Here is a 14,750-nt window from a genome sequence, read left to right on the forward strand (position 1 = left end):
CGGAATCTGTCACACAGGCACCCCTTAAGTCCTGCCTGAGGCCGGTTCCTTTAGCAATATATCCCAGTGTGGCCACCTGATGGCCCTGACATGACCCTAGGCTTCTGCAGTGAAGTGCTTGTTCCTACACCCCTCCCAGCCAGTGCCCTGGGGTGAAAACTCTGCAGCCTCTCATCGGAGATGGGGGAGACTGTCACTCGCATGGTTGCAGGGTCCTCTGAAATGAAGGGTGAGCGCCCCCTGCCCACCAAGACCTCCCTTGTACTTGAAGCCTGTTTCTCAAAGCAAGGGCCATGCCCCACCTGAATCCAAATCTCTTCCGGTTGCTGGGAATGGGGGGAGGGGCTTCTCAAAAAGGCAGACTCCTGGCCATGGCCCTGAAGCGAAGTACTTGACTTCAATTAAAGCATCTTAGAGGTTCTTTCTGGGAACTGTGGTAGCAGCTAACTCACTCAGCTGGTCAGCGCAGCCTTAACAGTTTTAGGAAGGCCTGAAATAGCCTAGAAAAAAGAATGTGGATTCTCAAATCCTCCCAAATATAGGAAAGATAGGAAAATGTCTGGATTACAAATTCTTAATTTTTCTTCCCTGAGATAAACACCATTATGGCATCATTTAAGAGGCAGCCCTCCACCTGCCTCCTTCCACACCACCTCCTTGCTAAGATGGCAAATCCCCCAAACAGGCCTCTTTCCTACCTTCCTCTCCCTCCAGAAAGAGAAGTGACCTCCACAGCGTATTACCGCAAAGAACAGAGGCCCATTACCGGGATTCAGCCAACACCTCCAGCAGGAGACTACCCAGGTCCTTTTCCCTCGGGGTGGCTTCTGACCCCTGCCAGCCCCGTGTTCTGAGTTTATCGAAAGGCAGGTCTGTCTGCTTGGTCCTGCCAAATCTGTGGTTGTCTCGTCAGGACCCCACATCCTAGGTGTGTGTGCCCCTCACAGGGAGGGGCCAAGCACCGGTCTGCTTCCAGCACTCGATAAGGTGGCGGGGGTCACCAGAAGTCACAAGGACCTGGCAGCAAGAGGAAGGAAATGAAAGCAAGCTGCCAAAGCCAACTTGCAGGCTCTCCTGAGGCTACGAGCGACTTGACCAAGGACCCGTCACCGCTCACTGGGGTCCTGCTCACCCTCCAAGAAATCATGTCCCCTAAAAAGGCTGAGGTCTAAATACCCCAGAACATTCTGTAATTTTGACCCTCTTAAATATTTGATATGATTAAACTCCGCCACTTTCCTCCGTTTCTGACACAAATGTTTCTCAACACCTGTGCTAGGCACCACTGGTGAACAGTTAGGACCTCTTCCTGAAGAGCTAAGAGGATGACATGACTTAGAAAAGAGCACAGTTTCACCCCTGAAAAAGCCATGGGAGAAAGGGGTCGCTGAGGCTTTAAGGAAAAAAAACAAATATTTAGTCTTCCGACAGAGATGGTATGGATCAAGCCAAGGGAGAGATGGTGTTGGTAACCAGAGCCAGCTGAAAACGAGACTGTACCAACTGCCTATTTCACTTTTATGAACTTAAATCTCAGCTTGAAACTCTCCATGACCCAATCCGGTCCTGTGCCTTGAATATTTCAGATCTGGCAGGTGGGCCACGAGGCAAGACAGATAAAAATGAAATTGGTCTAAAATGGGGTTCAAGCACAGCTGGTGTAATGGGTTTAACGGGACTCAGGTTCACATGACACATCCCCCATCACAAAAAGTCATTTGTTTGCAAAGTTATCCTCCTGGCTCTGAATCTGAAGAAATTCTACATGGAGAGCTCAGTTACAGTCAACTCCAGAATCTCACTGAGGCACAGCAGCACAACTAAGGTGAAAAAATGGGAACAAAGGACACATTTTTTTCTCAAGCTTAATGAAAACCAAGGTCATTGTCGGTACAGCAATTAATCAGTGAGGACAAAATTTTTGTTGCTGAACAGATTAACATGCCAATGCTTTAAAAAAGAAAAAAGCCTTGCACAATAATAGTAGCCATGTGTTAGCCACTTTAATATAAAATGTGATCAAAACTCAATTACAAGAGTTCAAAAAGGCATAGAAAAACCAATGAGTTTCAATTTTATTACAAGTTTTAGAATCTGGGAGTAGCTTAAAAAAAACCTTATATGCTAATTTCAGCCCAGGGTTAATTTTTTACAACCAAACTAAGAATTACTATAATGGAACATCAATGCAGCAAACAAGTAAAATTTGCAAACCCAAGTCATGAACTTACTAACAGTTAGTGATCATGGTAAGGGACAGTGCCAAAGAGCAACTGATGCCTCAGTTTAATTTGAAAGAAACCCTGCCTTCTGTGAGGGCAGAGAAACAGGCAAAGGATTCTGCTTCAAGAAATTTGCATAGAAATAGAAAATGCTAGAGCCTTTACCACAAATGAAATTGCAAAGCCTCAACATGTTAAATTCAATCCAAGGAGCACCAAATGTTAAATCGGAGCCAAGGCAGGACTCAAACATTTAATTTCCAGCTATGTGACTAGCAGAGCTCAAGAATTTCAGGTGTGGAAATTAGCTGTAGGCAAGCTCTTAAAAACATGAATTTTATACACCGTAATTTTAAGACAATGCAGACAGTTCTGCAGAATTGTTTAGAAGATTTTAGAAGGGCACCATAAGGCATCAGGGTCTCTTTTCAAAGTATACTCTTGATTTTCTGTCAGCAACAATTACATCTTTACAACCTCATTAATAACCTTTCACAGATCGCTAGCGTCTACACACATGGCAACCAAACCCTGAGACGAGACCCGGTTTTCTGCAGAAACACCACTTTCAGTTTGGTCCTACTTAAAGTCAGTTTGTAGAATGACTTCTGACATTAAATCCAGCCATGGCCTAAATGGCATGAAAGCGACTGTTCCGGGGGCATCTCAACCTTTCTTTCTCGTCTCCTCAACAGCAACTGTCTCCCAATCGCTTCTCCTTCCTGCCCGCCCAGTGAAGACTCCAGAGCTCTGGGTATCAACGCCGCCGGGAAAGGCACACCATCCACCTCCGGAAGCTCTACTCTCCCTCATCTCCAGCTCCCTCTGCTGGGGGCCAAAGTGAGTTTGTTGCAAAGACTTGTAGAAACAATGATTATTTACAAATTCATTTTACTTAATTTAAAACCTGGCACTTTTTACAATCGCTCTCCAAACCCTTTCCTGAGGGATAGAAGAATATGCAGCAACACCAAATGACCACATTTTACTTCTATAGGAAGACAAAGGATTAACATATATAATTGTGTTCACGAAGAATAATGTGTAATCAAAAATGAAAAGACAAATGCCCCAGAGCCCTGTTTTTATCGCCACTGCCATTTTCCTGCAAGAGAACCCCAGAAGGAAGTCACTGGTTTTGCTTTCCGTGAACTGAGTCCCCACGTTTGTATTCCTGAATCTTTGAGAAAAGCACCAGATAAAACTGTCATACTTTTTAAAGTAAAATAGTGACAAACGGAAGCTCACAGCTCCACATCCTTACCCACCTCCTCAGCGTCAAATTGCCGGCAGTTCCCTTAAAGAGCCATACCCTTCTATTCTGGTATTGCTACCATGAGAACTGAAATTTTCCAGCAGAAAAAAAGTCTAATTACAAATAAATGAATGGCAGCCCAAATGAAGCCCTTTTACTATGATTTCTAATTTTCTGTTCAGTCCACATTGCAGAGATACAAGGATAACCACCAATTTGGTTCCCATGTTTTATTTAAGAACTCATACAAAATATCCAGATAAATGAATTTTAATCCTCATCTTCCTCCTCTTCTTCATCTTGATTAATCTGGAAGTAACGCAATTCGTAACTCTCTTTGCTGTTAGCAACTACGCGCAACCAATCACGTAGGTTATTCTTCTTCAAATATTTTTTGGTGAGATATTTCAAATACCTGCAGAGAAAGAACACTTGAGAACTCCACTAGACACACAGCCTTCTTGCATTCTGAAACGATGTAACTTTTATGAAACCCACATGTTCAAAATCATTACAATTCAAGGTGTTTTCCCACTGCTCAAAAAATGGCAAAGATAAAGCAAATATACCCAGCCCATGTTCTAACAAGAATACCAGCCACGTTTCATCTAAACTAGCAATAAAAATGAGAACAGATAAGAAGATGTAACAGTCGTCCATTAAACAACAGCAAACGCCTATAAAATGGCTTTTACCAACCACTGGAGAAAGATATCATGGTAGTAATTTGACAATTAAGCACAACCTTAATAGCCTGTATTGAGAAATCACTGGGTTTCCAGTGAGCTCCAAGTACTTTCCATACATCACCTCATTGATTCAAGCCTCCTTTTTGAGGTTGTTCAGGTTACTGAGATTGCTTCTTAGGGCTGTGTTACATACACTCATCTCTGCTATGTGAGGCTTACCACCCAGTGCCCCAGAAGAGGGCGCCACCCTGCCACTGCTTGCACTCCAGCGCTGGAGCGAGAGCACTCAGCTTTCTTAATCTGTCTGCCCGCCTTAGCCTGGGCGAGAGCTGAGCAGGCACCACAGCCAACTGCTCATTAGGAAACTTGCTATTTATATAAAGGCAGCAAGGGCTTTTGTGCTCAACATAAACCCCACATGTTGTTTCTTCTCCCACCTGTTTGCTTATGAATCCCTGAGGTTTATCTAGTCCAGCATCTTCCCAAAGCCATAAAGAGAAGAGGGAACAGAAGCCGAGCAAATCCACTGCTGGGCAAATTAACCTTTCCAAACCTCAGTTTCTCCCTCTATAAAATGGGACTCATGATACTTAACATCTCTTCAGACTGTTATGAGGACTAAATGAGAAGCACAGGCAAATTCGGACATATTAGCAAGGACCCAAATGTTAACCAAACAACCAACTCACCATCTCCAAGAAATGAATACTGTTCAACAGTGTTACACCAACAAAGCAATCTTCACAAAGGTGAAGATCTCAGTTCAATTCTATCCACTTTTCCCTACATAAAAATAAATCAATTTGGTCGTTCCATCTAAGAAGTTATTCTTTTTGTTCATTTATTATTTCTATCATTTTGTATTCAGGTGAGGTGGTTAATTCAAAAGTTCCAGTGGTTTGAAAGTTTTCATAACAGAATGTCGAGTGGAAGCGAGGTGAAAGGCTGCAGACGTTCAGAGACAAGCAAGAAGTCCTACATTAGGAACACCCTGAACGTTTCCAGAAAATGAAACTGTTATCATCAAGAAAGGAAAGCTTCAATAGAAGATTAAGGCTCCTTTCCTTCTCCAATGGGTAAAAAAGAGAAAATTTGTGAAAACGGAAGTGAGACGTGTTGGGGGACAGTCTCACTCTAGGTTGGTAAACAAGGAAATGGGTCACAGAAGGACCTTCCTCACGGGCTCTGAGGAAGCCCAGCGAGTTAGTCGCACCGGTCTCTCTATCACATCGCCTTCCACACAAATAACTCAGCTGGCAGAATATGAGTACTTCACTTAAGCTTTAAAGTCACCTCTTGACTGCTCTAGTTAAAAATAAAAGCAAAGGCTTAACTATAACCATTTTGTCCTAACACATCTTCAAATTTCCCACTACTCGATTCAGTCTGATTAAGAGCTCCTAAGAATACAATATCCCAGGCTCTGGGCTAGGAGCTAAGTATACACATGTCCAATTCTTTAGTGACTTGGAAAGTGTTTTTGGTCCGGCCCCGTGGCTTAGCGGTTAAGTGCGCGCGCTCGGCTGCTGGTGGCCCGGGTTCAGATCCCAGGTGCGCACCTACGCACCGCTTCTCCGGCCATGCGGAGGCCGCATCCCACATACAGTAACTAGAAGGATGTGCAGCTATGACATACAACTATCTACTGGGGCTTTGTGGGAAAAAAATAAATAAATAAAATATTAAAAAAAAAAAAAAAAGAAAGTGTTTTAACCTTATCCTCAAAACAAAAACTATATAATACAGCAGGGCAAGTGAATTGATGTCTTAACTTAGAAAAAAATGGGCTCACAGAAACTAAATGGAGTGGCTTCAGTCTAAACTGAGATTTCAGATTCCTTGTCCAATTACAGTAGTACTTACAGGAAAAAAAAAAATACATAGAATTAGAAATGAAAGCTTCTGCAGCTGGCCCGGTGGTTAAGTTCCATGTGCTCTGCTTCGGCAGCCCGGGTTCTGTTCCCAGGTGGGGACCTATACCACTCATTGGTGGCCATGCCGTGGCAGCAACTCACATACAAAACAGAGGAAGACTGACACAGATGTTAGCTCAAGGCAAATCTTCCTCAAGCAAAAAGAGGAAGATTGGCAACAGATGTTAGCTCAGGACAACTCTTCCCCAGCAAAAAAAAAAAAAGCTCTTCATTGTGATCTAGAGGCAGAGGAAGCAATATCTTCATTATTTAGAATACAGTCTAAGCCAGTCTGAGTGCCTTTATTGCTTAAAATACTTCAGCCTATGCAAAACAAAATTTTTAAAACTACCAAAAGTTGAATACTTTGAACTACCATAATAACATTCATTCATTCACTGCCTCCTTGCACTGGGCACTGTTCCAGAAGTAACAGATGCAACCACAAAACAAACTTCTCTACAGGCAGCAGCATTCCTGTCCAGGCCGAGGGTGGGAAGCTCAGCACTAAGACACAGGCAAGTGACACTCATCTCGCACCCATACCTTTTGGAAAAAGGCACCTCAGAAGTTACAGTAATCTTGCTCTTGCTCCTCTCGATGGTCACAACCCCTCCACCGAGATTCCCAGCTTTTCCATTCACTTTGATTCTCTCCTGAAGAAACTGCTCCTATAGAAATCGTTAAATAGACCAATTAGTGAAGCAACAGGTTCACCCTTCTCACCAGCAATTTTATTTTTTACACTCCTAACACCGAACAAATTTGGTTGTTTAAATGTTCAGTCCTTAAAAAAAAAAATGATAGCAAATCTTTAGCTATTAAATAAGGTCTGAAATCTAGGAGCAGCGATTAGAAAATGACACTATTCAACTTGATTTACAAGAATAATATGAAAACAACACCCTCGCGTGAACATATTGACTGCTGGCGCACAAGGTCCAACGTGCCTCTCTATGGAAGGCTTTGACTCCCGGGTCAAGCGTAGACAGGAAGCCCAGGGCCATACTGTTACAACATGCAGGCAACCAAGGTTGCAAGCCACTTCTGAACCTAAGGAGTATAGAGCACTGTCCTCAGTAGGATCATAGAAAGGAAGTCTTCAACCTAGTAGAAGGAACAAAAACATACAGTGACCAAAACAATTACAGATCTCTGCTCAGGGGCCACATGCATGGTACAGAAGGGGCAGTAGCCCAGAGGTGGACTCTTGGCAAACCCCTGTGGAAGCCTGGGCTGGTCATTCACCTCCATGGGCTTTAGGGGTCTTTGTCCAAAAAGGAGGATTCTTTGGTTTTCTCGCTGTTGCAATGATATTAAGTCCCTTTCAGCTCCAAACTCCTTCAATCGTCTACTTAAAAACTCCAATACACAATATGTCAACTGATCATGGGGTAGAGCGATTAGATCAGAAATCTTGCCTTTTGCATCTTAGACTCATAAACGACTCAAGTTTTCTATCCTAAGGAGGCTTCTAGAAGGAAAGACAATCACATACACAGATGAGCATAGAGGAAGGGAGGAGGGAATGATGGCAGGACAGGGCCACCAGAGAGACAAACTGGAAGAAGCCACAGAAATTAGGAGGGAAAGGAGGCCACAGATAAAAGCAAGACGACACTGGAGAGAGAGAACTAAGGAGCCAACTGAAGGACTTCTGGGGCAGTGCAGGGACACGAAAGGCAGTGAAGCACAAGAAGGTGCCTGAATTCCATTCTGTGTAATTAGTGGCCATAAGCCGAGCTTTTTTCTTTATTTCAAAATTATTCTTTTGTATTCTAATTATTCTGTTGTAATGATACCATCTTGGCAATAGTTGACCTTCTGGAGGCTGAAGTGCAAATGTAAATTTAGGAGGCTTCTGCACAATAAGAAATCTGAATTCCCCAAGTGTGGAGAAGAAGAATAAGAGAAAGAAAAGAGTAAAATGCCAAAACCAGGTTGCAGAGTCAAAATGTGGCAATTAGGTTAACTTTTCTAGATTTAAGTGAAATAGAGGGATATTGGGGAATGGGGCCAAATATAAGGGCAAAATCAATACAGAGCAAGTCTGAATAAAACCAAGCTTCAATTACAAGTCAGCAAGCAGAATATTTTAACGTCAACACTGAAGCTCTGGGCCGGCCCCATGGCTTAGCGGTTAAGTGCGCGCGCTCTGCTGCTGGCAGCCCGGGTTTGGATCCTGGGCGCACACCGATGAGCCGTTTCTCTGGCTATGCTGAGGCCGCGTCCCACATACAGAAACTAGAAGGATGTGCAACTATGATGTACAACTATCTACTGGGGCTTTGGGGGGAAAAAATAAATAAATAAAATTAAAAACAAAACAAAACACTGAAGCTCTGATGCTTAATAACATGGAAAGCTTGAGGAGATGCTGCCTTCTGTCCAACGCTCCACAGCCTAGTAGTCAGGCCCATGACGGAGGCAGCCCCTTGTAGGTGAGGATCAAGGCCCACAGCCTATGCTTAAACACGGCAAAGCGCAAAGGGGACACTGGATCCACTGGAGTCTGCCTGTTGCCTAGTAACTTTTAAGTGAAATCATTTTTGGAAACCAAAGGAGGAAAAGAAGAAAATAAGGTAATGATGTGCTAGAGTCCATCTCGCTTATTCCTCACAACTCTGTAACACATACGAGAAAGCAAGACTTAGAAACAAATAACTAGACCAGATGAAAAGTTAAATGTTAGAGCCAGATCTGCAGAGTTGCCTCTGAGCCTGAAAACAGAAATGTGCTCCTGTAGGTTTTCTCAGCAATATCTCAAAAGGTTCAATACTGTCCTGAGTGGCACCAAGGGTATAACTTACAAAATTGGCAGCATCCATGATTCCATCTTCTACAGGGTGGGTGCAGTCAAGGGTAAACTTCAGGACCTGCTTCTTTTTTTTGCCCCCCTTCGCCACAAGCTTTTTCTAAGAAAGTATACAAACGGTAAGAGATGAAGTCGAAACCAACTCAAAAAATAAATAACAGAACCAAAAATGCCAGAGGCGTAAAAGCACATACAAATGCAAAACCCATGGAGTTGGGTTCCCTTGAAGGGCGCCAAGAGCCATGCTGTGCCCAAGACTGGAGGAGGAATAATACCCAAGATGCTGCTCTGCAACTTAGGGGCCTGGGGTCATGCCCCTTTGAAGGGGAAACCATTCTAGCACTCTTGACCTATTTATACTTTCCAACCTTCCCATCCTCTATGGGCACCAAGGTCTGTTAGCTTACAGACCACAATAAAATGAACGTTTCCTTTTATTTGCCCTAAAATTTCCAAAATAAAAGTTTCAAGAAATACTCATTTATTTCATTCCAGGATTAGGGCACAAGCATACAAACACCTTGCATACCTAAAACAATTTTAATCTGAAATCAACACCTGTCCTAACTCTCCAGACTAGAGTCCTGATCCGGTTTAGGTGTTCTCCCTGGATCCTGTCTCGCCCACCTTCTCAGAACTGCACCGGGAACTGCACATCCTGGCAGCACGTCTAACCCAGCTGGAACAAGGCTAAGGCTAAAACTTAGGTTCTAATCTCAACACTACTGTCAACAGTTTCTGGCCTTCTGACTGACCTAATCTATGAATTAGCACTTTCAAACTATCAGTTTGAGCACATCCTACAAAGCTCCAGTTCCTTTACTCTCACAAAGAAGTTTATATTAATATTCTCCCTCTACAAACTCCAACACCATTAAAAGACCATTTGTACAACCCACTTACCTGCACTTCCACTTTAAAAAGCTTTGCAGAATCTAAAGACTTTTCCAACAACACATCTTACCTCCCTTCATATTTAAAAGAACTTCATCTAAAACTTGTATCAATTGGGCGAACTTTTCAAACACTTACTACTGCAAAAATGACTTTTTTCTTTCTAAGACATATCTTTCTAGTAACAATCAAAAGGACTGCTGTAAGATCTAGCCCCGGGAAAATTCAATCAGCAAGTAAAAGACCTGCCCACAATGGGCTTGATAGCTCCCATCACGGTTTTAAACCAAAAGCATACAAATGCATACAGGCGTTAAAAGCCCACCCAGGCAGAAAGAGTGGGTGAACCGGAAATGTTCACAAGGGTGTCCCAACAGAGGAGGAGGACAGGAAAACCTTCCCCTAGGAACCTGGAAGGAGAACGATCCGCAGGCAGAGCGACATGAGGGCGCCGCTCAGCCCAGTACCAGCCCGGCTAAGAAAGAATGAAACTGGACCTTCGCCCTACACCAATAAGGGTCTGTACAGCTGCGCCCTGACGAACTAACTTCCTCGGCACATGCTACAGGGGTCCTCAAAACCTGGCGTCTCTCCGAACACAGGCCGGCCAGGCCACCTTCCGTGGACACTCCCACTCGTCCCCGAGTCGCGACCGCAGGCTGCCCGGATGCGCGGCTCCCAGAAGTGGCAGGTCCACTCCTCATCCCCCGCCCTCCGCCCAGGTAACCAGGCCCAGACGCCGACTGCCCGACGCCGGCCGGGCTCCAAGGGCCGCAGCCTCGGCGCTCCAGCTCCCCGCCGGCCCCAGGTAGGGGCCCGAGCCGCGGCCTCCGAGAGCTCCGGGTCTCCCTCTCGGCCTCGGGCTACGGCCTCCTCCGCCTGCAACGTGCCGGGCCCGGCGGCGCTGGCCCGCTCCGGCCGCCTGCCAGCCCAGCCCCGGCCGGCCGCTGCAGTGCGCCGTCCTGCGCGAGTTGGGCAGGAGCCGGGCCGGCGAGGCCCACGTGCCTCTCCCGGAACCAAGGCCTCACGCGGAGCCATACTAACCACGGGCGCCATGGCGGCAGCGGAGGCAGAAAGGGAGTTGGACGAACTACGCAGACGCAAAGAGCCCGCAGCGCGCAGAGCACGCAGGGCCCAGACCGTACCAATCGCTCTGCCACGCCCCTCGGTCGCCACCATTTCGCCCTGTTCTGCACCATCGGGGAGCGATTGGTTTTCCCTGGATGCAAAGCCCATCGTCTCTCAGGCCTGGTGGGTGGTAGGGGGAGGAAGGAGGCCAGGTGGCCTGTCCCACTGCGAACGATCGGAGGGGGGAGCCTGACTGGACGAGCCCAATGAGAAATAAAGGGGTTCGCTCTACTTTGGAAAGAGAAAAATAAGGAAATCTGCTAAGCAATAAATTAACAGCTAGTGGGATGGGAGTCGACCCCACTAACTTGGGGAGGTGAGGCCCTTCCGGCCCTGGAGTCCCAATTCCCGAGAACATACCCAAAGTGCTCAGCTGAGAAGCCCAGGGGCTGTGTGTCTCTGCGCTAGCCTTCCTTGCTGCAGTCAGGTACACTCTCAAGTTGGAGCTTTTCACAATCTCAAATTCAAGCCCCCCACCCTCCGATCACCACCTTCTAGCTTTCCAGGTCACGCCTTCTAGTTTCCTAGTTGCAAAAATTCTTCTGCCAATGCTTCTCAAACTGGCATGTAGACAGAAATCACCTAGAGATCTGGTTAAAACGCAGGTTCCAATTCAGCAGGTCTCAGTGGCTTGAGGTTGCATTTCTCGCAAGCTCCCAGGGATGCTGATGCTGATGCTGATGCTGATGCTGACGCTGACGTTTCTCGTCCCTGGAGTAGCAAGGGTCTTCCTCTCCAGGCCTACAGTCCATTGACTGGACTACTTTTCACCCACTGACACCCCTTCCTGTCCTTATCAGTTATATTCCAGGGTCCTGCATTGTAATCACTCAGTTGCATACACCCTCCGCTCCCTTTACCTGGCTGCAGTGTACTCACCTAGTAGAAGCCCAATTACCATGGTGGGAGGAAATACACCATGCTGACTGGCCTAGATTTAAATCAGGCCTACTGTGCCGGTTGACCAAGCTCCAAACTGATCCTGCTATTCCTGACTGCAAACCACATTTCTGCTTCGCCAGCTGCCCCCCGTTACGTTCTTTCAATAGGGGGCTAGAAGGAAGACTGCAAGGCTGGAGGAGGAGGAAGAGACTTCTTCCTGTTTGCTTCCTGCTTGTTCTGTCACTGTCACCCATCTTACTTCTTCATCCTGGAGGGGGAAGATGGGAGGTTCCAGAAGCAGCAGTGGAATGCAGTTTGCAGTTATTCTGACACTTGGAGAACCGGCCTCATATTCTTCTCCTCAGAGGCCCTAGCCCCACCCGAGCATCCACCCCCTGCGAGGCCCCTCCTTCCAGCCTCCGCAGTTTAATACAGCACCCTAGGAGTGGTAGCTGCTTCCTGCAGTTGCTCCTGTTCTTATCTCACCCCTCCAGTGACCTAGTTTACAAGTCCTTATACCAGGTTAAAAATCCTTTGCATTATATTCTGTTAAAAAACTAGTGTGGAGACTGGCCCAGTGGTGTAGTGATTACGTTTGTGTGCTCCGCTTTGGCGGCCCAGGGTTCATGGGTTCAGATCCCGGGCTTGGACTTACACACCGCTCATCAAGCCATGCTGGGGCGGTATCCCACATACAAAAAAGAGAGGAAGATCGGCACTGATGTTAGCTCAGGGACAATCTTTCTCAAGCAAGAAGAGGAAGGTTGGCAACAGACTAGCTCAGGGCCAGATCTTTCTCACCAAAAAAAAAAACAAGTGTGGCTTCTCCTGAATGATACGACTCCTAATCCCAAGCAAGCCCTTGGGGCCTTCTGGCAATCTTAAAATCCTAAGTGACTATTTCACACCTCTGGTCAGAATGCCAACCCCTCTCCCCCAAACCTCCCTCTCAGCTGATGACTTCCATTGCTCTTTCATTGAAAACGTAGAAGCAATGCAAAGAGAATTTTCAAACACTCTCACCTCCACACCTAACCATCCGGCAACATCTGTACCCCACTCTGCCTTCCCTCCTGATACTATAGAAGAAGTGTGCTTACCCCCATCTGAGGCCTACCCCAACACGGGCATTAATCTCATATACTGCTGCCTCCTTGAGGACTTCACTGCAACAGCCCTCACTCTCCCACGAAATCATCAATGTATCCTATCTCTGGATTATTCCCATCAGCATGTAACCATTCTTTAACATCTCCCATCTTAAAAAAGGAAAAGCAATCTCTTGACCCCCAACATTCCCCTTCAGTTACCACCTCTTTTCTCTCCTTTCTGCTATTGATTGAATGTTTGTGTCCCCTAAAATTAATATGTTGAAACCCTAATGTGATGGTATTTGGAGGTGGGGGCTTTGGGAGGTGATTAGGTTTGGATGAGGTCATGAAGGTGGGGCTCCATGATGAGATGGGTGCCCTTGTAAAGTGAAGAAACACGAGATCTCCACCATGTGAGCACACAGCAAGAAGGCTACAAGCCAGGAAGAGGGCCCTCACCAGGAACCAAATCTCCTGCTCCTTGATCTTGGACTTCCCAGCCTCCAGAACTGTAAGAAATAAATTTCTGTCATTTAAATCACCCAGTCTGTGGTATTTTTGTTACAGCAGCCTGAACTGACTGAGATAATCTCTTTGCACCAGATTTCTTGGAAGAGTTGCCTCTGTGCACTGTCTGAAATTTCTCTCCTCCTGTTTTCTGTAGAACCCACTCTGGTCAGCCTTTTGCGCCCCAGCCAGCAGGACAGCTCTCTTCAAGGTCCCTGGTGATGTCCTCCTGCTGTGCACCAGGGTCAATTCTCAGGCCTCCTCTTCATGCTTCTCTTAGGAGCATCTGACACCTGAGGTCACTCCCTCCTCCTTGCTGACCTTTCTGCCCCGGGGCCCCAGGACACCAGCTCTCCTGGTTCTCCTCCCACCTCACTGGCCGCTCCTTCTCCATCCCCTGCTGCCTCCTCCTCCTGCCGGGACTTGAAGGGCTGGAGGGCACAGAGCTCCTCTCATCTTTATCTACACTTGACCTGTGGCATGACCCAGGCTCATGCCTTTAAATACAACTCCCCAGTGGGGCCGGCCCCGTGGCATGGTGGTTAGGTGCATGCTCCGCTGCTGGCGGCCCGGGTTCGGATCCCGGGCGCACACCGAGGCACCACTTGTCGGCCCATGCTGTGACGACGTCCCACATAAAGTGGAGGAAGATGGGCACGGATGGTAGCTCAGGGCCAGTCTTCCTCAGCAAAAACAAGAGGAGGATTGGCAGATGTTAGCACAGGGCTGATCTTCCTCACAAAAAAAATAAATAAATAAATACAACTCCCCAAGTCTATGGGCACAGCCTCCACCCCTCCCTGGACTCCTAACTCACACAGCCAGTGGCCTCCTTGACATCTCTAATCTAGAGCATCAAGTAGACCATCCTCACCCCCACCACCCACTCTCGCCTCCCGTCCTCCTCCCCACACCCCTCCCCTCACTCACCTCTCCATCCTGAAGCCCCACCCTGACCCTGAGTCCCTCCATCTCCACCCACACTGCTCTCCTTTTCTTTCCTCTAAATTTATCCCAACTTCTGGTGCATTGTACTTGCTGTTCCCTCTGCTTTGAGCTCTTGCTGGCTTTTCTTGTGTCTGATTTCTTCTCGTCCTCCAAGGTCTCAGGTTCAGTGCCCCTCTCTGCCCATGAGTGTGCCCTCAGCTGCCCTCCATCAGATCATCCTGATTATTTTCTTCGGAGCTTTTTGTGTGTGTGTGTGTGTGTGTGAGGAAGATCAGCCCTGAGCTAAAATCCATGCCAATCCTCCTCTTTTTTACCAAGGAAGACTGGCCCTGGCTAACATCCGTGCCCATCTTCCTCCACTTTATGTGGAATGCCGCCACAGCATGACCTGACCAGCGGTGAGTCA

The 14,750-nt window shown here is 46.7% G+C and overlaps 1 protein-coding gene across 3 annotated transcripts; it reads right to left on the reverse strand.

Annotated features, from left to right (window-relative positions):
- Positions 1 to 1,981: 1,981 nt before the first annotated feature.
- RPL22 (ribosomal protein L22) lies at positions 1,982 to 11,002 on the reverse strand. 3 transcript variants are annotated; one of them, XM_058552759.1, is made up of 4 exons: positions 10,934 to 11,002; positions 8,890 to 8,994; positions 6,626 to 6,750; positions 1,982 to 3,892 (listed from the first exon to the last, which is right to left on the reverse strand). In XM_058552759.1, exons 1-4 carry the CDS (start codon positions 10,985 to 10,987, stop codon positions 3,748 to 3,750), a joined length of 429 nt encoding a protein of 142 aa, XP_058408742.1. In that variant the 5' UTR covers positions 10,988 to 11,002; the 3' UTR covers positions 1,982 to 3,747. The 3 variants fall into 3 exon arrangements, with proteins under 3 accessions (XP_058408742.1, XP_058408744.1, XP_058408743.1); XM_058552761.1 differs by lacking the exon at positions 10,934 to 11,002 and adding an exon at positions 10,833 to 10,897; XM_058552760.1 differs by lacking the exon at positions 10,934 to 11,002 and adding an exon at positions 9,522 to 9,566.
- Between the last annotated feature and the right edge of the window lie 3,748 nt (positions 11,003 to 14,750).

The sequence above is a fragment of the Diceros bicornis genome, chromosome 13 (genome assembly GCF_020826845.1).
Source record: "Diceros bicornis minor isolate mBicDic1 chromosome 13, mDicBic1.mat.cur, whole genome shotgun sequence".
NCBI classification, from domain to species: domain Eukaryota; kingdom Metazoa; phylum Chordata; class Mammalia; order Perissodactyla; family Rhinocerotidae; genus Diceros; species Diceros bicornis.

Bases quoted from the DNA above. Each gene is read 5' to 3' on its own strand.
- RPL22 (XM_058552759.1), bottom strand. From the start codon at position 10,987: ATGGTGCAGAACAGGGCGAAATGGTGGCGACCGAGGGGCGTGGCAGAG. The intron at 6,751-8,889 runs GTAAGTTATACC...CGATTTCTATAG, and splicing joins TCATGGATGCTGCCAATTTT to GAGCAGTTTCTTCAGGAGAG. The intron at 3,893-6,625 runs GTATGGGTGCGA...CTTTCTCTGCAG, and splicing joins GAGGTGCCTTTTTCCAAAAG to GTATTTGAAATATCTCACCA.